Source organism: Rhopalosiphum padi, chromosome 1 (assembly GCF_020882245.1).
Source record: "Rhopalosiphum padi isolate XX-2018 chromosome 1, ASM2088224v1, whole genome shotgun sequence".
Lineage (NCBI taxonomy): Eukaryota > Metazoa > Arthropoda > Insecta > Hemiptera > Aphididae > Rhopalosiphum > Rhopalosiphum padi.
The window spans coordinates 59,563,385-59,588,830 of NC_083597.1; the positions used below are offsets into that span (position 1 = coordinate 59,563,385).

The window sequence follows — 25,446 nt, forward strand, 5'->3', positions numbered from 1 at the left end:
TTGTTGAAGGGACAGGGGTGATAAGGACGCGTGAATAGAAGAATAGAGGAGAAAAAATACCGATGCAAATCGAATATTGTAATGGTAGCGCCTTGAAATAAATCGTTTGTCTGGTTATGTTTTTTTAGTAACACATGGATATATCGACTTTACAGTATTGAGAAAAAAATCGGCAGTAGAGAAATATACGTGTGCCGTTATTATCGTAAGTCGTCACTGTTTTATTCATGACTGTCTTCCGAGGTAAACGTCTCCTCTAACCTCTCCCCAGTCACCTCTACAGAGATAACAAAAGTAGCCCAAAAGATGTTTACACAAACACATACTTCACAGCTTTAAGGGTAGTCCATAGACAGCGTTGGTTTTGCATCTTGAACATATGCTATTGTTGCATCCGTTGTTAAGCACTGCGAATGCCACAACCCTGAAACGTGTGAACGTACATAATATTTTTTTTTAGTTAATTTCTTCTTTCTTAAAATTGTACAAACTGTTCTTAGTTCACAAATAAAAAAAATATAACATTAGTCATTACGGACCCGAAAATTAATAATAAACACGAATATAATAAATTTAGAATCAGACTCTAATCCATTACTATGGTACCTCTAATTCAAAATAACGATATGATATTATGTTAATTATATCAGATCACTAGTTTTTAACTAAAAAAAAAAAGAAATTTAAAAATCATGTTAAACCGAAAAAAATGATTTGTCTTAACGGATTTGAGCTTTTCGGTTAATTAAACTACAACGCGAAGTATACAAAAATATATTTTACCGACACATCTTTAACATATTGAACTTATTAATGTAGATTTCGATTTTAAATTATTATTTGTAGTGGTAAAACATGTATAATATAATGTTAATGACCTACATTGAAAAACTAAAAAACATACAAATCGTATAACATTCTTAACAGTCTTTACATTATTTTTCCGATTATTATTATTATAATAACTATTACGAGTTATATTTATGTGATATTATGTATTATATAATATCATTATGATATTATTATCAACAAATCACGTGTGTACGTACTCATAATCACTGGTTTTATAATATGAACCTCAACAAATCATATAAAGCATAATACATAAATATATTTGTAAATATTTTAAAGCTATGCTAAGTATCACTATATTAGACTCGGGGAATAAGTAAATATAACAGGTCATCGCGCGCGCGCGCTCAAAACGTTAACGTTCGATGCGTTCGTGACGAGCTCGCATTAAAATAATCATAATCTAAAAGAAGCGATACACGATCTGAAGGTGGATAAAATAAAAAAAAAAAAAATGAAAGGAAGACAAAAAATGAAAATGCGTACATAGGTATATTATAAAATATATTATGCATAGTTGATATAGCTGGCATTATACGCATACCGCATTATCGCATAAATCGCCTCGACTCCGTTATATTATAGTGATACCGGTGATAGTTTATGATATTATTATTTAATAGTTAAGCACGATATAGGGGGTGGTGGTGGGCCTTTTTATATACGTACACTTGGTAACGGGTAGTGTCAGCGTCATATATATGTTTAGGTATCCTATAATATAGAGTGGAAAAATAGAAAATTCACAGAAGTGAAAAAGAATAAAAACGATTCACGCGATGTTTGAGTCATTTTTGACGGTCGACCGTAACACAGTGTTATAGGCACAATTACTATTTCGTTTATTCGTATTTACTTACTGTGCAACTATTAAAGTATTACCTATAAATATTTTTTTTTCTGCTCAATTAATGACGAAAACCAAAAACATTAAAAGCAACTATATGACTTTCAATTGAACCTGCACATTTATAGTCAATCAGAAATTAGAATAAAACAAATAAAATCCTTGTACGAAGAAATATCCTAATTTATCCAATTTAAAAAGTATTGGTGTATATTTTACCTTACTAAATTGATCAATGTAACTCAACAACATCTGCATTAATGAATTCAAAATGTAATCAATGTATCGCACTATAGGATATGTAGATTTAAATACATACTAACAAATTCATATTCATATAACAAATCATTAGCTACAAGTGTTTATAAAACATATTAGATTAAAAGAACCATGAATTTATATATTACTATAAATGGCTCCTACAAAAACCTAGTAGATACAATCTTATTATTTCTTTTTCGATATTTTAATTTAAAATTCTTTTTACTTTCATTTTTATATTTCTTTTCATTTAAAATAACTCTTCTAGAATTACTTTGTTAAAAAGAATTTTATAGACCTTTTTACTCGGAATTAATAAAGAAATAACATGCATTTTTAAAACTGTTATAAATAAATCAATTGCAATAACACTAGTTAATGAAATGCAAAATATGGACTACTATGTACTATGCACACTGTTTGGTAATAACACAATGGAATAACTTTAAGAACATATTATAATATTCAATATTTTATAAAGCAAGAAAACTGTTCATAAGATCAAAATGGTATAACATGCAGACAACCATCGCTATACTATATTAAATTCCTCGTACAAATACTTTATAAGAAAAACGGGTTAAAATACCGTGTATCAGATGATAAGTAAGTAAAATGTCTTTTGGGGAAAAATGTTTAAATAAAATGTCATTTTTTTTGTATAGCAAAACTTTACTTTTTATATATTTTCAAAACAAGTTGATTATTAATTTATAGACAAAACGTTAAGATATCAAAAAAAAATATTCGTAAATCATTAGGTCATTATAATAAATAATTTTTAACATTAATAAATTGTTGTATCGTAAAATCGAATGTCAGTCATCGCTCACCGGCGGCGTATCCAAAAGTTGTAAAACTGTTGTTACCTATGATACTTTCTAACTCAGCTTACACAGCAACGAATTTTAACATGTCTTTAAAAAGAAATGTGAAACATGAAAAAATAACCTTTTTAAAGCACAATCTGCGTTCAATTTTCAATCAACATAGACGCTACATCCTGTATGAAACTTTTTGTGCCATGTAACTGTTCCAAAATGTATTACAACCCGGATAACTGTAAAACCAATAGTTCCATTTAGAATCTAAAAGGAAAATAAGTATAGACAGGATTCAGTGACCGAATAATATAATTCGAGCTTGGCTTACACAAAAATGGTCAAGATTTTGTTCACAGTGTGGAAATGTCATAATGTTTTTAAAGCTCACAATATAATATATATATAAATACTGAATAGCTAACATTAAAATATTGTAATAACTAAATACTACTCAAAACTATCAACATAATGTGTACATTTTATTGGCACAGTTTAGGATAACATATTTCAAACACAAACATAAAATACTTATTAAATTAAGATATATACCACGTCATTGTAATTTGTAATACGAAAATAGATGCATACATTTGTAATAAATAATAGTCATGAATTTATAAAATAATTTATAATTTGTCTATAATATAATAAATTAATATATTAATAAAAGCAGTATGTAATTTTTTAATTTAAATTTAAGTTACAGCATGTAAATAAAAATATAAATGAAAAACATAATTTTTGTATTTAAGTAAACTTTGCTTTTTTTAAATGTTTAACTCTGACCATTTATTTCTAACCATGTAAATAAAATATATAATAATATATCGTATCTCGTATGGTTGTATACTTTTTTTTCCTTGTTTTCATAAAGTCACGTTAGTGAATTCAGTAATTATTTTATTTTTACAACTCACTATAGGAAATTGAGTTTTTCAACAATTCATTAGTGCATTATTTGTTGGTTTAATTAATGCTTACTGAATTTATTGATGTGATTCGCTCTCAAAGTGTATAATGAACAGTGATTAAAATGGATAACAACTGCTGATGGTAAAAAAGAAAAAGAAAAAAATTATAGCATTAAATCATTTGCATTGAACATACATTTTTGTTTACTTTCTATTAAAAATATAATTAATGGACAACTTGAATACTGTTGATGAATTAATTCCACGATATCAATAAAATGTATTTTGAAAATCAATAAATACAAAGAGTTAATTCTGAGTTCCTAACTATCTAATTATTACACAGGAGTTTTGACAAATTCTAACTTTTGAGTTCATAATGCATTTTCATTAGCTTATTTTGGCCAAACTACCGACCGCCAAAAAATAATTTTCCATTTTAATTTATAATATAAGGTCAAATCAGTTTTGAATCTAGTTTTAAGCTCTCGTATTATTATAGGTTATATGTTATTTTAGCTACTCATAAAAGTTTATCTTAATAAGTCAACATGTTTTATTAAATAATTATACAATATTGTACACATTATTATTTTATTATTTTATTTGACCAAAACAACAACTTATACTTAGCGATCGAAATTTTTGAAATAAATTGAGAAACTTACAAATTTACTAAAAAATAAAGTTTGCATTTATCTCTATTTTAGTATTTTAAAATTTCAAATAAGTGCACTCAACTGTATAATTACAACATTATTAGAAAAAAATGCCTGCGTGTTTATATTACCGTTAAATGCGTAATTTAACTGAGAATAAGACAAGTAACTATGGACAATACTAATATACCACACTAAATTCATGTCCATTAAAATAGTAAATATAAATTTTCACCTTCTTATTTTTAATGGATACCCTTTTATTGGATTTTATTTCAAACTCGTGTGTTAAGAAATCTAAAAACGAAGGTGCAATCAGAGTTCAACGCTCATCATTTGTTTTGAAGCTAACGGAATTTAAAATTACTATTTGTACTATTAGAAAATGAATATTTTTTTCTATTTTGTAATCGTAAATGTAAACTAAAAATAATTTTTTTAGCTCTAATTGATGGTCTAAAGATAATATTATGCATATTATGTATTAAATATATATATAAAATATACATACAGTTTATTAGAAATTTAATATAAAAAATTAATAAAAATATAAATATTATATAATATATTGAGTTTAATATTTTGATATTTCAATAGAAAAGATTTATACTTAAAACCGACGTGATTTGATTGAATCACTATTTATATTTTAAATATATCTCTACTGTTTTCTGCTATAAACATCAGTACATCTTATTACTAAAACATACATTTAAATTGAAAAACAATACTAATAAATAAAAGGTACAATATTTTCTTATATTTTAAGGTTTACTGTTCTGTCTGTACAATTTTTAGATTTTAATTCTTCTTTAAAAATTCATATGACGTGTACTGTGAAACAAAGTATAATGGTGATTTAATACTCTGACATATTTACTTGACAACTTCAGTGAAATCTCTCTTTTAACTTTTCATGCCTTTAGTAAAACAAATGTATTCAATGTCGTTAAGCCCATTCTTGTTATGTACGATGCAATAGTATGTATAATAGACATAGTATTAAAATCATTGTTACTTGAAGTTTTGAAAGTATTGTGTACCTTCATATTATATATATTAAAACCTCTCTATAACGGAAAAATGTATCACACTGATCCCAAGTGATTTCGTACAGAGAAGTTTTGCTCTTCTTGTATGACAGTTACCATCAATGATGTTCAATAGAAATGCTATTATAGCCAATAAGCACTATAGTGGGCGGTAATTGTCAGATACATTTTTATGAAAATTATCATATTATTTTGGAGTAAAATTACTGACTTCGTTCAAAGTTGAATTCTCAGTTAAAGAAAAACATATTATTAGATAATTCTCCGTTTAATGTTATGTGGTTTGATAAAATGTAATAGTACTAGATGGAAGGCGTTTCGAGAATGTTGACTCCGTTTAATTCAAGAGAAACATTATCGTTTGTAATATAATATTTTCATTGACGCGTACCATGACGATGCGCGACCATGCACAACACCTAACTTGATCAGACTTGACGTATTTTAGCAACGTGTATGTGTGTGTGTGTGTGTGTGTGTTGTTTTATCTAATCTAACGGAATCGTATTATACATTTGGCTGTGGTTTCAGATATCATGGGTTCGCCGCAGGGATTGGCACATCTTGACTTCGGGCATGTTCACATACACAAACGATGAGAGGTTCACCGTGTTGCATGCCGAAGGATCGGATGATTGGACACTGAAAATAAAATACGTGCAGAAAAGAGACAACGGCACGTACGAATGTCAGGTGAGTAAAAACAACTTGTTGATTACGCCTTCTTTTCCATATATATATATATATTATAATATCGGAGGGTCGAACGCAGTTATCACAGATGTGGTTCGTTTAAGGGGAAGGCGGAAGGCCAATAAATGCGACGTTTATATACCAGTGCCTTATTTTTTTAACGATATCGAATAACTATTGACAGAATACATAGATAGTGTAAAGTATATATTTTATACGCTTTTCACAATGTATTATATATTATATAAATAATATAAACACCCCCATGGTGAGATTTTTTAGGATTGGTATATAATAATAATATGTGTCTGGATAGTTCTAGAAACTTTATTTTTCTTTGAATAAAAAACGAGAACTTTCCATCATGTGCTAAGTAAGCTAAACAAGTGCAACATACTTTTCTAATTGTTGTTCTTTTTTTTAACAATTTCACGGAGTTATGTCCAATGTTTTTTTTTTTATATACTTTTGCGTTTAATGTCTTCCTATAAAACTTTTAAGACCAAAGTTATTTCCCAAGAAAATTGTTTGTAAACAATTATAAGAAATAAATTAAAAAAATAAATACAATATTGAGCAAAAAATACAATTATATAATTTATCACGGGGTATTTTAGGTATTTGTGATATACAATTGATTGACAATTCAATAAAATACAAATTAAAAACTATTTAATGAATAGATAGAAAATTCAATTCAAAATTTCTCAATTATATAGCTGTTTAAAAATGTATAGTAAATTAACTGTAATTTAATACAATATTCTGATTAATTTCGTTGTAAAAATAAAAATATCAAATAACATTTTAAAATATCGTAATAAAACTGGGGTCTCCCTACTCTCTTCACATACTAAAGTTTAGTAGCTAAACACTTTTAAATGTCATTTGTCCAACAATTCTCAAGGATGAAATATCTCCACCTAAGTTTATATTAGTATTCTACGTTTTAAAAAAACGAGTGAAAATCAATTATTATAAACTCTAATATTTTATTTAAAATGTATAATAATTTCCTTATGATCATACAATACATTTTTCAATTCTTGTGGATATGGATTATACTTAGAAATTTAGAAACATTAAATTTTTTGAGAAAGTAAGTATTTTTAGACATCCACTTTCTATTTATAAATTACGAAGTATTACAGTAAGTAACGACATTTTTCTATCAAATATATTATGATGTTTGAAAATTCAGATTTATGTGTTTATTTATTTTATATATTTTTTTTTCTTTGTCTGCCTCCTGTATTTTATTCATTATTTTGTGTTAAAATGTTTTTTTTGTTAGGCTCATATCACAAATATCTGAATCCTCTATCCATCTAAAAATTTACAAAATAATTTTAATATTAGTTTCCATGGTATTTATTTTCTAAAAAGTGTTTTTGTAATAGAGAGACAATAAAATAAGTTAAATTAATAAAAATTAGAGCTGTTTAATTTTAATACTGCAAAAATATAATTTAAATTACATACAAATAATTTTAACGAATTTTAACTTAATTGAATGAGAATAAGATACTAGTTTCTTTTAACCGATTAAAGACAATAATTTATTTCATTAAAATAATAAGTATGTTGTATAATATTTATAATCATTTTGATGATTATATTGATTTCTTTAAATGTTGTGAAAAATTGAAGATATATTTCTAACATAAACATAGCTAAATTTTAAATAATATTGGAATTCATAATAATTTATTTTGTTACATTTTTTTCATGTTAATACTCTATAGGTATATAGTTATGTATAACATATGATGTTAACTATTTATATTTCAATTGAATAACCATCATATAAAGATATTATGATGTTAAGCAGGCCAAAACATGTTTCCAATCAAAAATAAAATAACTTAAATAACAATTAAAGACAAGTGAAAAATATAAAATTTACTTTGTATTCATTCAGATGCTCTGGGAACTCGGATAATATTTATACATATCATTTTTATTGTATTTTTAATTATTTCTTGTTTAAATAAAATTATTTGGAACATTAAAATGTTCATATTTTGATAAAATTAACTTATATAAATAATATTATTATAATTTATTGTAATATTATTTATAAACGTATAAAATACACATATAATCCATATAGAAAATACTTAACGTCAATGCATTTCTTTTAAAAAATGTGAACACTATGTTTTATAAATTTTACAAAACTTTGTGAAATTGAAATCACTTTACTATAAATCTTGGCACTCTTATTTGTATTGACTTTACAATATTTATGGTTTCCGATGAGAATTGATTTTACATTTTAACTTTTAGTTTTACATCTTGATAATAAATCATTATGATTTGACTTTGATTTAACTGTAGTCATATTTTTATTAAAATTGACGTTACCTAATAAGTCATCAAAAAATTCTATAGTAAAGTAATAATTGGTATTATATGATTATCATAATAGTACATACTATCTAATTTAATGAATTCATATATTATCTAAATTTCAGATTGTGTCCTTTACATAATTTGATCAAATTTATTTTAGAATTATATTATGTATATATTTTTGCATTTATAATTGTACGTTAATTATAAATTAAATTATTATGTACCTATTCTAATTCTTATTTTGTACATGAAAGAAACCCCATGATTTCAATATAATTGTTTAATTATAATATATTCCGAATATTACTTATTAATCCAAATACAAACTAAACAATTAAAAAAGTAATTTAAATAATTATCATAGTACATAAGTAGGTACATAAGTATAGTAGCACATACTATATTACTATAGCTTACCTATACATAAATGTATTTAATTGTACTTCTACCTATGTCACAAATATAAAAAAAGACAAACATAATTAATAAAAAAAAAAAATAAATAATTGCTTATTAATAACATTAATTGTAATAATAATATATTATCACACTACCTGGGCAATATAATAAAACATTGGGTATGGGAATAATGTGCAAAAGAATAATAAAATATGTACATTTTAAAACTATATTATTAAAACAATCAGTTTTTTTAGAATTATTCGGTAAAATATTAAAGTAAACTGGATTATGTATTTAACATCTTGAGAAATAAGCACTCGATATCACGTACCACACGTACTACATGGTTCAATAAATTAAGCACCTTAATATTATAGTTTCGTGTAAGCTTGTAATATTATTATTATATGAACGAAACCTCTCTTCAGTATACATACATTATGAAAAGGCACATACATTTATGTGAATATTATAATGATTCGCTAAGTATACGGTCCGTGTTATACGCTCACATTTTTTTTTCACGTATATATATATATATATATATATATAAACATCAACTATATAGGTAACTATATATTTACTCTCTATTTTTATTTTTTTCACATTCACGCCAAAACTAGAACAAATCATGCGTGAAAAGTATCAAGCACATTTAAAAGTTTTTCGTAGTTTTGTGCACCAGTGTGAAAAGATATTGTACGACAGATAAAAATAAGGCTGATTGTCGGCGTGGCAGCGTTGGACGAGAAAGTCGTTGGGCGCGAATGAAGTTTTTTTTTTTTTTATCAGATTTACAATGACAAAAATAGTAACACACTGTACGATTGATCAGGTGATTTAAACTTCTTACGAGACTGGCTTAATACGGCTAAGGTTAAAATTCATACCAAGTTCGTAACATTTTCTTGCAAATCTATTTGAATGCAATGCTGGTCGAGTTAACGAATTTGTTTAACTAATTGAGTTATGTTAATGTAGAAAAGGTTAGTAAGTTAACTAATATACTTTTTATAACTTCGTTAAGTTGAAAATTAATGGATCAAACAATTAATCAAGTTAAAATTAATTTAATGAAACGATAAAATTTTACATTCTGATCGGTACATGTCGTATATCTACCTAAATAAAAGAATAATCATAAACTATCTAAATTCAAAATTCAAAATTATCAATCGCAAGAAACTCATTATAAATTCTGAAGCAACTAATTATTCCCACAAAGATTTTTGGAAAATACAATTTGTATAATATGAGACATTCATTTAATTATTTCATGAAATAATGTGATTCTAGGTAATTTTTATGGCATATGTGTAAGTGTGTTAAATTCCACCATTAATATAATCCAAATCATTATATTATGTGTTCTGTTGTGATGATACTAAATTATTAACAAAACAATTAAGTACATGATCATAAGGTATACAAAATTGTTTGATTGTATATATTAGTGCATTTTATGTCTAAATATAAATACGAGTACATAAATCATAAAATATAATGTGTTATACCCAATAAGACGATTAATACTGTTTATCGTACGATCGTTTTAATTTGTTCAATAAACACACAGTACATTACCTATGCTAAGTATTATACTTATAACACCTTATAACACTAATTATAATATAGACTGTTTATGTCCATTCGCATTTTAGTTAAGTAATGAATAATTAGTAATTATTACCTATACACTTAACTAATAATTTAATAATTTCCTACAGTATTTGACTTTTCTATAATATATTGTATATTAAACAAATAAAATTATAAATTAATTGCTTATAAGTTGCAGTATATACATATAAATGGTAACTAAATTTTAAAACTTCTACAAAATCAACTTAAAGTTATATTTATACTGTTATAGTATAATACGTTGAAAAAGTAACTAAATGACTAAATAAATTAAAAGTTAATTCAAAAATAAAAAGTAATAAATTAAATTAAATGATAAAAAAAAAATAAAAACTTTGTAAACATTAACATAACTTCCTAACTTAATTTTAGTTTTTAACTCTTTGATGTGTAGAAATTTTGAAAACAGATTACCACACAATTTTTCACAATAATGTGTTGTAAAATATAAACATAGAAAAAAAATTATATTATCACCAGTTTGGGCCAATGGACCATTTAAAAATAATTTAAATTCAGAAATCTATATTTAAATACATACATATTTATTGTATTACCATTATATAAACAGTAGTAATTATATTATTATGTATATAATTTATAAATTTTACTGAAACAATTGCACGAAAACAGTTAATTTTATAAACAAAATATTAAATTGTTTTTAGTATTTTTTTATTTTATTTAACATTATTTGTTTATGATTTTTAAAATATCGAATAGAAAAAGAAATAAATTGGAAAAATGAATTCCAACAAAAGTGTTTTTTTTTTTAAATTTATAATGTACATAATGATATTACAAAATTATTTGTATACTGCTTAATTATTTGAGGTACGTTTGTTTATACAAAACTATTATGGTACTAAGTATTTAAAAAATGGTAGTTGAGCTAAATACAACTTTATTAACTTAATATCAAACAACATAATTAAAAATGATTAAAAATTTCGTAAGAAGAATATAAAAAGTCATATAATGTTGACACTGTTAATTAATAGGAATATTGATAGAGACTCAACGTGCATTTTTTTTAAATTTATTTTATTATCCAAATTAATATTTTGTAAAAATATAATGTAGATATAATATCATTCATTATCATCATAAAAAGTTTTATCATTAATAAAATGTTAATAAATTATCAAATGATTGTGTTTTAAAAGAATTATGGATTTTTACGGTTTCTTACTATAGTCACGATCATGACAATGCATGTTAGACTTTTAACCGATATTAGTATTGGATTCAACTATTGACGCAGTTATTGTGATGCATTCTTCGTTTTATCAGTATTCAACTAACATGCGATATTATGATGAAATCATGTCTCAGAACTCGTTCAGACTGCGTTAAGTATTTATTTATTATGTATAATTCACTAAATCACTGTAAGTAATATAAATCTATTTTTCAATGGATCATGTTCTGAAGAATTGTACCTATATATTTCATGGTATTGATTATTAATAAATTAATTGATAATCAATAATATATATATATATATGTTTATTGAAAATCTCAATACCTAGAACGTCAATAATTTATATGGTGAATATATTTTAATATAATATAATAATGCATTTTAAAATTAATCATTAATAATACTGCTTTATTCAATAGTTTTTTTTACAGTAAGTACATTTGATTATAATGATACAAACGTGTTGATAAGCATTCTATGATAAATCTAAATAACCTTTAAAAAATAATTACATTTATTTCTTACACGATAAGTAAATCTATAGCTGCATTTAAAAAAATCTAATTTCATTGTCCGGAAGTATTTTTTAAGCTACAGCTGATAGTTTATATAAGAGTGAACTTTGTATCTTTTGAAAAAGGTGATAACCATTTTAGTGATATTTTGATATTTTCAAGTTTAAGACCATCGTTTAGTACTTTTTTGCTACCTATATACTAATGCATTTTAGCGACTAATAACGACAAATTTATTGAAAAACTTGAATTGTTCGAATGTTAACTTTTTTGGCAGGGCACCAAAAGATAAATGTATTTCCATATAGGATAAAATAGACTATTAGCTATGATATCTTGATATTATACCATATTATGGTCACAGTGGATGAAGTTTACTCTTTAGTTTTTAGATTTAAACGAAGACAGCCGGTGAATCTTCAATAATCATACATTACTTTAATAATTTGCACACGTCATATCTGTTGAGATTCGAGGAATGTTTGTAGTTTTATTTTTTAACTCACATGTGATGCTATAGAGTAGATCACAAATACAAATTGTTTTGCTTTTTTAAAATAGTTTTATTTATTATGTATAGAATTACAATTAAAAAAAAAATAATGACCAAATGATTACAGCTACTGAAATAGTCTTAAAAACTACTCGATAAATTTTTACAATAATGCTAAAAATTATTATAAGATAAATTGGGAAAGTTTAATGCGGGAAAATATATTAAGTGCCAAATGACGTTCAATGATAAAAGTGAGGCACACTGTTACTGACTTATAGTTTATGTTATGAAATATACTATGTGTTATTATTTGAATTTATTAATTATATGTTGGAAGCTATATTACCAAAATTAGTTTTTAAAATATATAATACTATTTATACAAAAACATTAATATTATTTATAAATAAGCTTGTTAAACTTTATTTGTATTTATCATTTTTTACTATTTTAACTTAATAATAATTTTAAATTACTAGCTATTTTTATAATATTATATTAGGATTAGAATGGTTTATAATAATATAATAAATATTAATTTTTGGTTATTTTTATACAATTTATTTATATAATAATATACCCTAATTATTTGAATTTATTGTAATTATTGCTTTACTGTATATTTTAATAAGCAATCAATATCAACTGTTGTTTTGGAAATTTTAAACGTAATTTTATGCATATTATATTAAAGCGAAAAATTACAATCCATTTAATTAGTAATACGTTAGCAATTTCAGTTGAAAAATTATTGAAGAATATAATTATTGTTTTAATACTCAAAGTCTTTTGAAACAGGATTATACAGTTTTGAGGTAAACTAAAGTTAATACTAATTTTTTTTTAAATTAAAATATTAGGTATTGTTTTATTAAGACTAATTTTTCACATGAGTTTATACAAGATAAAATATGTATGTTTTTATTTTATTGGATACTTTATAAAACATAACATATAATTAAAATAATAGAATATATAATATATAGCGCTGAAAGTCTTATATCAATGTGAAAAACAATATGTTATTGTTCATCGACAGTGACAATTAAATAATAAATGTTTTTACGTTATTATTTCGACATTGAGTTATTTGTTTGAAAATAGTTCAATCATAAATATAGTCTATGAACACTTATTGAAGTCTAAAATGTGGAAATTGTTTACCAATTTCCTACAAGTCCCGTCATTTGTGTCAATATTGTTAGAGCGAAGAAAATAGTTTGTGGAAATGAAAAATAAAATCCAAAATCTAAGAATCTGCAGAAGAATTTGGCTCAACTTATGTAATCCCATAGGAGCATATTAGCTACTGTTGTCCATCAGTCACTATATCTACTAGTTCAAGTTATTTTACCTATCGGATATAAACCATTGACAATACTAGTTTAAAGTGCAACATCCCGTTAACATTTTTTTTAATAAAATCTACTTCCATAATAACAATCTTGAGGAATATTTTATTAATGTTGTACTTAATTCTCTAATAACAATGATATTATGAAAATATGTAAATAAAATTAACTCTGGTAATCTAATTAATTTTAATAATACATTTCGTTCTTAGAATTTTATGTACATAGATAATTATTTATTATTTACATTGTATAATATTCGAACTATTACTACTACTATCGATGATTCGAAGTTTTCTAATGAATCATACATCGTATGATAAAGGAGTTTTTAATATTCTTGCAAAATTTTGTATTTAAGTATATAATAAATATTATATCCTAATATCTGAAAACTAGTAAATGTAAGAAATATCACAACATATTATCTCTGTACCAATAATCTATTAATGAGGTGACATTGTGAATTCAAATTTGTCTAAAATGAATGCCATACAACGTGAGTGTTTCAGTATAAACAATATACTCAAGTCGTATTATTAATATCTTAAATCTGCCATTCGACATTCGTCATAAGCTATTACTACTATTATTATAAACTATTAAGTTTTAAATATAACTTAAACTATATTATCTAGTCTTTAAAATTCTATAATATTAGGAAAATTTAATAAGTTATTCTGTTTATTAATTAATAATTTAAACTTATTTTATATATAAACCCTAATCACATAGTTCAAAATAGAGTTAAAAGTAATTTACGAGTAGTTAATTACATAATTACACAATGTAATTGTTTTATATTTATTTTTATTTCCATCTGTTTTTTTCTTAAACAAGTATATATTTATGTAAATTATTAATATACTTTTAATATATAAAAATGTATATGGTTTTAATAATATAATAATTAATCATAAACATAATTTTAACATATTTTATTCGAATTAATTGATATTATATAAATTAAATAAATACATGATCGAATAACGTAATACTTCAATATAAAAACTGCATACAATTTTCTAATTAAATTTATAATACTATTATATTAATCAGTCCCAGTGTTTGCGATAGTAATTTTCTTTTCTTTTATACTTGTTTATTAAAACAGTTCTAACATATATTTAAAAAAAAATCAATTTGTTAAAATTTAATACTTTAGTAATTAATATTTTAAACTTTTTTGTAAAGTATTAGTAGTTAGTACTCGATTAAAATATTAATTTTATATGTGACAATTATTAAACCCTCTTATTATAATATTATTATCTAAAAAAGTTTAAAATAATCAATGGAACCGTTTTATCTATACTCGTATTTACTTATTTTGTATTCGAAGATGTGTTATAATACTATGAGATGTTTCCCCACCAATTTTTTAAAATTTAAATATTATCTTTACTTTATCATAAAAAGTGTCTTTTATATTTACCACTTTTATCGTCTGATATTGCTAGTCCCCTTTCAATTTAATTTTCATAATTTTCTGATTAATGGACTTCTTTTTTCTAGATATATTTTTATTGCCTATTTCTAATTCATACGAATAATCACTGTCAATATCATTCAGCACGTGAAGTTCAAATTCCTTCAGTATTCTGTGAAAATGAAAATTTATTATAAATTGGTTTTCCATAAGATGTTAAGAAAACATTGTCACTCGGAGTAAAATATTACCAGACTCAACTTTGATGTTCGTTAATCTTGTAATTCAGTATAACTGATAACAAAAATCACACTTTAATATTAATACTATTATATCTTTTGATAACACGGTGGTGGAGTAAATAATATGACTTCTGAGGTATTCAAATACGTTACGATGATAGGTTAATGTACGTAATGTATGTATGTATATACACTGATAATATACGTATCGATGGCTAACGGGCAATAATATTTTAAACGTAATAATAATTCTTCCTCACTTATTTATTATTATATAACCATCATGGGAGTTTTTGAAGAGTTATGCATACAACGTTCAAAATATTAAATGTAAATATTTAAAAAAAAAATTATATGTTCATATTCAATTTCTGTAGATATCCAACAATGTTGAGTACACTCAATAAAATTATTATTTTTTTACTGTAATCTCAGTTCTCAACTCAAGACGTTCGTTATGACTACGTAAAACATACAACATCAGTTAAAAAGTATATCATCATGAATCTGGCACAGAATATGAATATTTAGTAAACAACGAGAAAATGAGTGGGTCTATAGCGAACAGGGTATGATAAATACTATAAATATTATATGTTACTAGTACCTATAAGGCTATAAGTAGTATTTAAGATAATCTACGAACTTTCAATTCAAGTACCTAAGTATAAAACAATATGCATTTTTAAATACTTAATGCATTAAGTACGCGTTTTTATTTAACAATCAATTTTAATTACACTTCTATTTTTTTCTGCTCGTATTGATTAAAATAAAAAATAACTTAGTTTTTAAACGTTTAATATTATTACGTTATAGTATTATGCCGTTATTCTGCAAGCGTAATTATTGAATTTATTTACACGCACGTCTTGTCTTATTCGTTTATATTATGTCTAGAAAATAGGTTTGATAGACGATATTTATTCTATTAAAAACATTCAAGTAACACTATTTTTTTAGCTCTTTAGTTATAGCCGTTATAGGTATTTGAATGTTTTTTTTATAAAAAAAGTCGTAAATTTAAGTTTTTCTAATTTTCCAGTGAATGGTTGATTTTGATACATAACCCTATTAATTTTTGTTACAAATTATCGCGTGCTGCAGAATTAAATACCCAGCAGTATATTGTACTATAAATCATATTTACTTGTCCCAGACAAAAACTATATATAACGGATATACGCGTTACACAGGTTATATTTTGAGTAAAAAACAAAAATGTCCATAGTATAGTTATACAATTATTAATGTATGTATTTTAAACGACATTATATATTTGATAGATGACATTGTTTAATACTAGTCATTTACATCATTATTTTGCACCCGTCAATGTTATACAAATATTTAATTTAAAAAAAAAAAAATTATAAACAATTTTATATAAAAAATGTAATTATTAAGTTATATAATATTTATTTAAAAACCAATTGTATAATTTATAACTTATTTATTTCGATAACATGCCTAAAAAATACATTTTTATCGCTATACTATTATAAAAGAAATAATATTGTATTATAGGTGAGACAATATTTTATTTTAAAATATAAACTATACTATTTTCTACTAAAAACTTATAATTTTTTAATTTTATAAATATTGATGAACAAAAAAGCTAATATGATTTAATTAAGTATACGTTTAAAAATGAGACAAAAATGGCAATGAGATATATTGCAGTAATACATTACATGAATTTTATTTTTCTATATTATAGTTCCATTACTTCAAATTGTATCTGTTTGTACTAGAAGCGTTTAATATTTTGAGGTCAAGCCAAAAGTCTATACAATTAAAAACTATAATTTAATTAATTATTTTCATTTGAAATGTATCATTTCACATTTGTATCGAATTGAAATTATTTATTCATATTTGACAATTACTTTCATTTTATTGAAAATAATATTAACTAATTAGTAATCATAACGTTTATGTTTTCGATTCTATATTACAGATATCCACTGGAACAGGCATAATGTCCTCATTCATCAACGTCCACATCGTCGTTCCCGAAGTCCATATCGATGGACCAAGTGAACTTCACGTAGATATGGGTAGCATAATAAATCTTCTTTGTATCATCGAAAAAGTAAGTGATCACTATTATTTGTACCATAATATTTCAGCAATGTTTACATGAAAATGAAAAAAATATAAAATTTAGTAATACTTTATTGGCGTTTGCTTAACATATATTTTTATTTTATATCTAAACATAATTAACATTGAATTTTTATCAATAAATATTCATTAAAAACTATATTTATAACTTTTGAAGTTATAAATTTTAGAATTAATAAAAGTTGATTATTATTTTAGTAAAGTAAATATAAGTGTTATTTGCAAAGCAGTTTTCACAGTTTTATATTATTAGTAATATTATTAAAGATATTCTGGTATTCAAATAAAATATAAATAATGTACTATTTATATTTTAAATGGTAATATTTATATAATTTTTTTATCTTTATCTCCAGATGTTGATATAATTACTATTTACATTTTTTTTATACTGATTAAATATTTAAATATGTTTAAAATCAATTATATAAACAGTTTTTTCTAGAACAAAAAAATAATACAATTAATGCAATTGGTTAGGTATATTGTTCTCTCCTCGTTTTTTTGCATATTGACAATAATCTGTTAATATGTGTTTCACCAACTCACCATTAGCTGTGTTTCACAGGTTCGATATTTTATAGTTGAAGAATTTTTTTTTTATTATAATTATTATTTATTTAGAGATTGGATACAGCGAAATAATATTTTATAACGTTTTTAGTCTGTACAAGTATATTTTGTGAAATTGCATACAAATTATTAAGCCTTGCAACAAAACTTGCAACTTTTTTACAAAAATCAATATTCATATTATATTATTATTATTTGATGATATTTATTTAAGTGTTACAGACTTTTATTTTATATTTTAAATTTTAATGTATATTTACGTTTTCAAATTTAAATCGATTTTTCAAACTATATTATATACATTTTTTTAGAGTCCACAACCTCCACAGTACGTATTTTGGTATCATAATGAAAAAATGATCAATTACGACAATATCAGAGGGGGTATTGTAGTCAATACAGAAAATGGTGGCCGTAGTACCAGCAGGTTGACCATCCATGACGTAATTGACACGGACAGTGGCAATTACACATGTGAAACTGCAAATGCCGAACAAGCTTACGTTTATGTTTTTGTATCTGAGGGTAAGTTAAAAAGAAATATTGAACTTTTATACGTAATCATTTAGGTACATAAAATAGTATAATACAGTATAACATTGTTATACAATATCTAATATCAATATTCTTCTAAAAATAAGTATATTTTTATATTATTTTATACTTCTATGATTTTTAGAGCTGCTTAAATTTAGAAAAAAAAAATCATTCAATAAAAATGGTAAAAACTATATTTATTTATATTGTTTGTGATAAGATTTAGATTTATTGTTAATTATAGTTGACAACTAATAATGTTTAGTTATTTTATTAACATGAGTGATGTATTATTTTTCTTATACAACAAATAACTACATGCCGTATCCAATAATACCATTAACTTTACTTTACTATACTTGTCATTCCATTAAATTAAAAAAAAAAAAACAGCAAATTCACTGAACATTAATATCATTGTTTGTATTGTATTGATAACTTATTGTATTGATTTTCTCCTCACTTTTTTTTATTGATTATATTAAGAATATTGATTAGTTACATAAAAACTGTTTTGGTCTTAAAATGACCTGTTAGTTTAGAATTATTATCAAAAAAACTAAATTTAGAAGCAAACTCATTGTTTTTCCTCAAAAATACGCCCTCATATATATATATTATATTTTTTTTAAATTTAAATAAAATATTACTCACGGAAATAAAATTATACAGATAATTGAATAAAATAATCGTTATAATTGTTATATTATACTATATTATTAAGTACCTGCATAATTTTTAAAATCCTTTTTGGTTCAAAAAAATTGCATTCAACTTAATTATAAAATATTATAAAGAAATCTTAACTGTAACACAAATTTAAATTTCATATTATTCCGATTTTTTGAGAGTTATGAGGGGTAAAAAAAAATGTGCTATATTCATCAAATCGTTAAAAATGTATAATTATATAGAAATATTTGTATCTGGTACGTATGTTACTGCGAGTGTAACAATAACTCAGTTTTCTCTTAAGACTATTATTAGTAGCAGTTAAGAGAAATTAGTTTGACAATATGTAATAACTATGTACGTTCCAATGTGTTCATTATAATACACGATAAATGGAGGAAAATTGATGAAATAATATTAACATAGTCACACAAGAGTTTATAGCGCTACGATTTCGATCAATGGCAGGATCCCATTCCAGGTCAATGTGTACTGGAGTGGTGTAGAATTTGACGTTTGTCTTTGGGATACAATTTTATTAGGCGTGCACAGAATAGCTGGTCGGACTCCGCAGGTGAATAAGACAAGGTCCGGTATTGTGGAAACTATCTGTGTATACAGTCATTTTAGTTCAGTGTACCTAATACATTATAGCTGTGTGATCCATGGAATCCCTTTTGCTAGAGACGCGTAAACGAAACGTGAGCTTTATGTTCCGAATTGTTGGACGAATCGTCTTATACAAACAGTGAAATATTATTACAGATGTCGGATGGTCTGGTCAGAATTTTCCCATCTTATTTTTGTAACACATGACGTGAAAATCACAAAAAAAATCGTATTCGTACAGTGTCTACAGCCGATATAAATTCACTGAACAGTGAACACGTAAAATAAAAATGTTATAATATAGGTACTATAACGTACTGATTTAAATAACAAAATTGTCACATACGTCGCATACGAATACCTAAAATAAGTTCTTTATAAAGTTAATAAAAATAAATTATCATAGTGAATCCGTATTACTAAAAAATAAAAACGTCCAAAATATGTAGGTCTCTTTAAAGTGCTTGTTTTCCGAGGCAAAATGCTTATGACAATAAATTGATTACTACTGATCACTACGCAAACAACAAAAAATAAACAGTATTTCAAAAGATGACTAACATAATATATTATCTTTACTGTTTCATACAACCGTATACATATTTATCAACCCACGTTACAAAATATTAATCTTTAAAACAAAACCACACAAATGGGTAAACAAGAAGTATAGAGAAGAGTGTATGTGAAAGGGAATATGACATTAAATCTTTGTGTACCTATATTGAGTGAAAGACACGACTTCGATAGTAATAATGTGGTTTTTTATACGCAATGACAACGACCAGATATTGTAAAGATACAGTCAATCAACTCCATACTTTTCGTATGCTAATCGGTGACAAGCGAATAATCGAACACGTTTCTTATTTAGTAGTTCCAATTTTGTATAGTAAGCTTTAATAACAGACCTATTATTAATCTTAACAATATTATCGGTGCTTTCTCGTCGTTATAATATTATGATATTTTAATTTTTAAGTCAGTTATTAGTAGTACAATTATTTTATAATTTAAAAATTCTCATAATTCGATTGAAACTTTAAATATAATTAAAAGCGCATGAAAAAAACAGATTGTTTTTACCTTTAAGTTTTATGATAGAACAAATAAACGTGCGAGTATATTTATGTTAATGTTCTCGTGGAAATCCCCATTGATCAAAACGTATTAAAAATAATTAACATACATATTTGTATTCAATTTCATTAGTTCACATGGACGATAAAATATTGGTATTTTTGCTCAAACAAAAATAAATAAATAAATAAATTGAGAAATGGTCTTGGACTTTTTAATTTTATTGTAAATTTTAAGAATTAACTTTGATATAATATTTTATCTAGTAGGTATAGGTTCACTAATTCAAAACTATCACAGTTTTTATAGTTTAGTAGTTGACCTTGACATATATTCTTTTGTGTATGTCTCAAGAGTTTATATGCATTATTTTTATCGCAGCATTACAATTCGGTTAGGTTTATCGATTTTTTAATACTATTAAAATGTAAACATGTAAACAGTTTTAAAGTAAAAGATAGTATCATATTTCTAAAGTGAAATTCATAAAAATAGAAATCATATTATTATTATTTTTATATGAGCCCTCCGCAATGGTGGCCATTTTGTGATGTTGATAATATTAAATTACACATCTATTATAGAAAATATTATTAATTAATGAATAATGATTAATACCAATAATAGTTATTTTCTTGTATGTATGGTTTAAATTTTATAAAATTTAGAGACAATGCTATTCTGAATTTAATTTTATTCTAAGAAACAAAACAATATTATGATTTAAATGCAAAATTAATTCAATTTGTGGTGATTTTGTTAAATTGTAAATTTTAGTGTTTAATAATTTAATGTTCAGTAAAAGTAATTTTAAACATAGAAGAAATAGTTAAACGGAAACTATTCTTTCGTCTGTTATTAGTTTTTACGAAAACACATAATTCAGAAACAATATTATATGAAGAAAAAAATAAATATCGATGACCGGATTTAGTTTTTATCGCCTAATTTATTGAAAGCAATTCAAAAATAATAGTTTTCAATTGTTTTACTATATAAGCATAGATAACTAAACAAATTTTAAAATCATAATTAAAATAAAAAATAATAAATAATAAAGATAATGATGTTTATATAGATAATTATGTTGCATACAATTTGTTCGTTTTTTTTTCTGACTTCTTAGTCTTTGTGGCGTCGTAGAAATAGTTCTAATATAATAATATAATAATATTTTTAAAAAATGTTAAAACTAAAAAAAATATAATATAATATAAAAATATTACTTATCTATTATTACTATATTTAAAAAATGAACATTACATAATAGTATCAATATAAATAAAAATATATATTATTAATTTTTTATTCATTTAGGAGACACTATGGCTGCCATATCACGCAGAAAGTCTACAGCTTCAGGAATTGAAGTGATGCTATGGTTTGTTGCATTACCACTAATGGTAATATCTGTTAGATAAGGGGAAGCGATTCTACTGTGTAAGTAATAAAAATTATATGTATGTATTTTATCTTTGTAAAAAGTATAATTATAATTATGATTATTGTTAAACATTCATAAACATGTTTTTGTTTACTCATGTCTTATTTCAATTACCAGAATTAAGTAAAATAATAACTTTGGAAAAACATTTAGAATTTAGCCAATTATTAACTAATTTATCTCATAAACTTATACTTAATATTATTAGTATGGTTACCATTTTTTTTTTTATATCTATATTATATTACAGATATGATATACAGATATAATATTACATCTAAAAAGTGTTATACAATTAAAACTATATTAACAATTATAATGTTGTATACAATTTTGATTTGGTTTTAATTATCGCACTTAAGTTACATTGTACAGGGTTACACATATTTATTTAAAAAAAAAAATGCATAATTTTATTTTAATCGAAATTAATTAAAACTTATATTATTAATGATAATATTGTAAATATAATTTTAACATACATTTTTCCTGTTATATTATACTTATGTATAAGTTTATATTATTTAATATTTTTGGAAAATTATAACATAATACTAATTGTTTAATTTTTTTTTTACTTTTACTAGTTGTTATTAGTGACGTTAGTTATCTTCTATTATATACTATTTATATGAAAAGTTAAAGTTTAAATGAATAAAAATATCTTTATTAATACATCTCAATGTATACCTATACCAGCTAATGAGTTGATATAATTTTATTTTTTTCTGTACCTACTTATTTAATTTATTGGACGTAAATAGAATTGTAATTAATTAAAATTATTATTAATAACTATAATTATAATTAATATTAGGATTTTAAAATTATTGTGACATATTTTTTAATGATGGTTGTACGTAATGGCATTCTGAAAACATCATAATGATATGATAATATATATATATATATATATTGTATGAAAACGACATCATCGGATATTCATTGTACTAAAATAATACGATTACTATACATAATACTTTAATGTTATAAAGGACTAATATTACGAAAGTGCGATTGGAAATAGTTGTAAATGTTTAAAAATATAAAGGGCTCAATGAAACGTTGTATGTACAGAAATTCACAAGTTTTTTATGTTTTCTTTTTTCAAAGAGCAAATGTTTATAACAATTTCATGTATATAACTATTACATCTCACATTACAATAAAATATCAATGCATCGCAGATGTTCCTGATATTATATGAATAATGTTTACCAATTGGTATTATAATTATTATTATTATTATACATAATTTTTTTTTTCTGGTAAATTGTATTGCCAAATTGTAATACTATTATTATCATATAATATATGATACTTATAAGTCAGTTGCGTGCTACCTATACATGCTTAAGACATAATAAGTCCATTGTAAATATTCATTTTCCAACAATAATATACAATTATTAATTGAATGTCCGTTTAATTGTTAAATAAATATTATTAAAATATATTAAGTTCAAAACAAAATTCTGATTTCATTGTTATGCTCCTTTTTATGATTTCACCAAAATTATTTTGTTTATATCATAGTAACTTCTTATCTATGATAAATTCCTAGTAAAAGTTATTTTTTCTGTAGTTAATACAATGTGAATATGGTTTAGCACTATTAAAATTGTTACTTTGGAATGTTTAAGGTATATAACAAATAATAGTATAAAGTATAATGCCTAAGAAACTATTAATTATTAATACTATTACAAGACTATGAAAACAATCGTTATTTTTGATGTCTTTGAAATTAATTTTATCGTTTTATTTTTAATGACATAATTAAATTTGCCCAATTCAAATCGGTGATAAAACTGTATAATTTAATTTATAACATTTAACCGCAATAAAATAACTGCCCACTACAAATAAACGAAATTTCAGCAGTAAAATTATGGAACTTAACGCTCTAGAAAGTTTGAGAATCGCATGGATTAATTGATACCGTTTGTAATAGTCGTTAGCAAAGTAATAATAATTCGTACTCCTCATTCTAACAAATAATCGACAAACTTTTCATATTCATTCAACAGAATAACTCTTCCTTTTGTTTTTAGTTATATCGGTGATTTTAATATAAAACAGGTACAACCCCAACGTTTAAACTATTTTAAGACAGTTTCATATATATTGTGTAGAATAGTTGTTGTATACCTTAAATAATAATAAAAAAATCTTTTGCTTGATATTATGTTATCAGTTTTCCTTATTATAATAGCGTTGGCATAATCTGGGAACATCCCGTAGGCTATAGCCTCGCCGTGTCAGGATATGGAGGGTTGAATAATGAGAGTAGAACACGCCCGCCTGGCGTCCGGAGGATAGGTCGATTATTCAATTCTGAAACTTGCCTTCCACAGGTCAGTGGGCGACAATGATGCTGACACTGCAAATTTTTAATACTTAGTTCTACAATGGACTTGCCATCCAAAAGTTGTCGCTTAACTATTTACCAGCAATGTCATTTTAAATTAAACCTGCTGTCGACAAAATATCAACACTTTCGACTCTGGTGGCAGATGGTATCGATTGAGAAATTTGAAAACGGCCATTCCGTAAAACTTTGTAACGCATTAACCGATAACAGCAAAACACGTTTGGTCAATGTGATAGCCAAATGTTCATATGGTTTAAAGATGAAATATCGTGTATCATATATTTTTACG

The 25,446-nt window shown here is 24.1% G+C and overlaps 1 protein-coding gene across 7 annotated transcripts in view; it reads left to right on the forward strand.

The window, feature by feature from the left end:
- Positions 1–24,256, forward strand: part of LOC132917409 (junctional adhesion molecule A-like) — a 285,049-nt gene extending 260,793 nt beyond the window's left edge. For all 7 annotated transcript variants that reach the window (XM_060978136.1, XM_060978133.1, XM_060978135.1 and 4 more), the window contains 4 exons: positions 5,938–6,099; positions 17,702–17,836; positions 18,753–18,966; positions 22,657–24,256. In XM_060978136.1, coding sequence (XP_060834119.1) covers positions 5,938–6,099; positions 17,702–17,836; positions 18,753–18,966; positions 22,657–22,760 — 615 coding nt within the window. In that variant the 3' untranslated portion in view covers positions 22,761–24,256. The remainder of the gene's footprint in view (positions 1–5,937; positions 6,100–17,701; positions 17,837–18,752; positions 18,967–22,656) is intronic.
- The last annotated feature ends 1,190 nt before the right edge of the window (positions 24,257–25,446 follow it).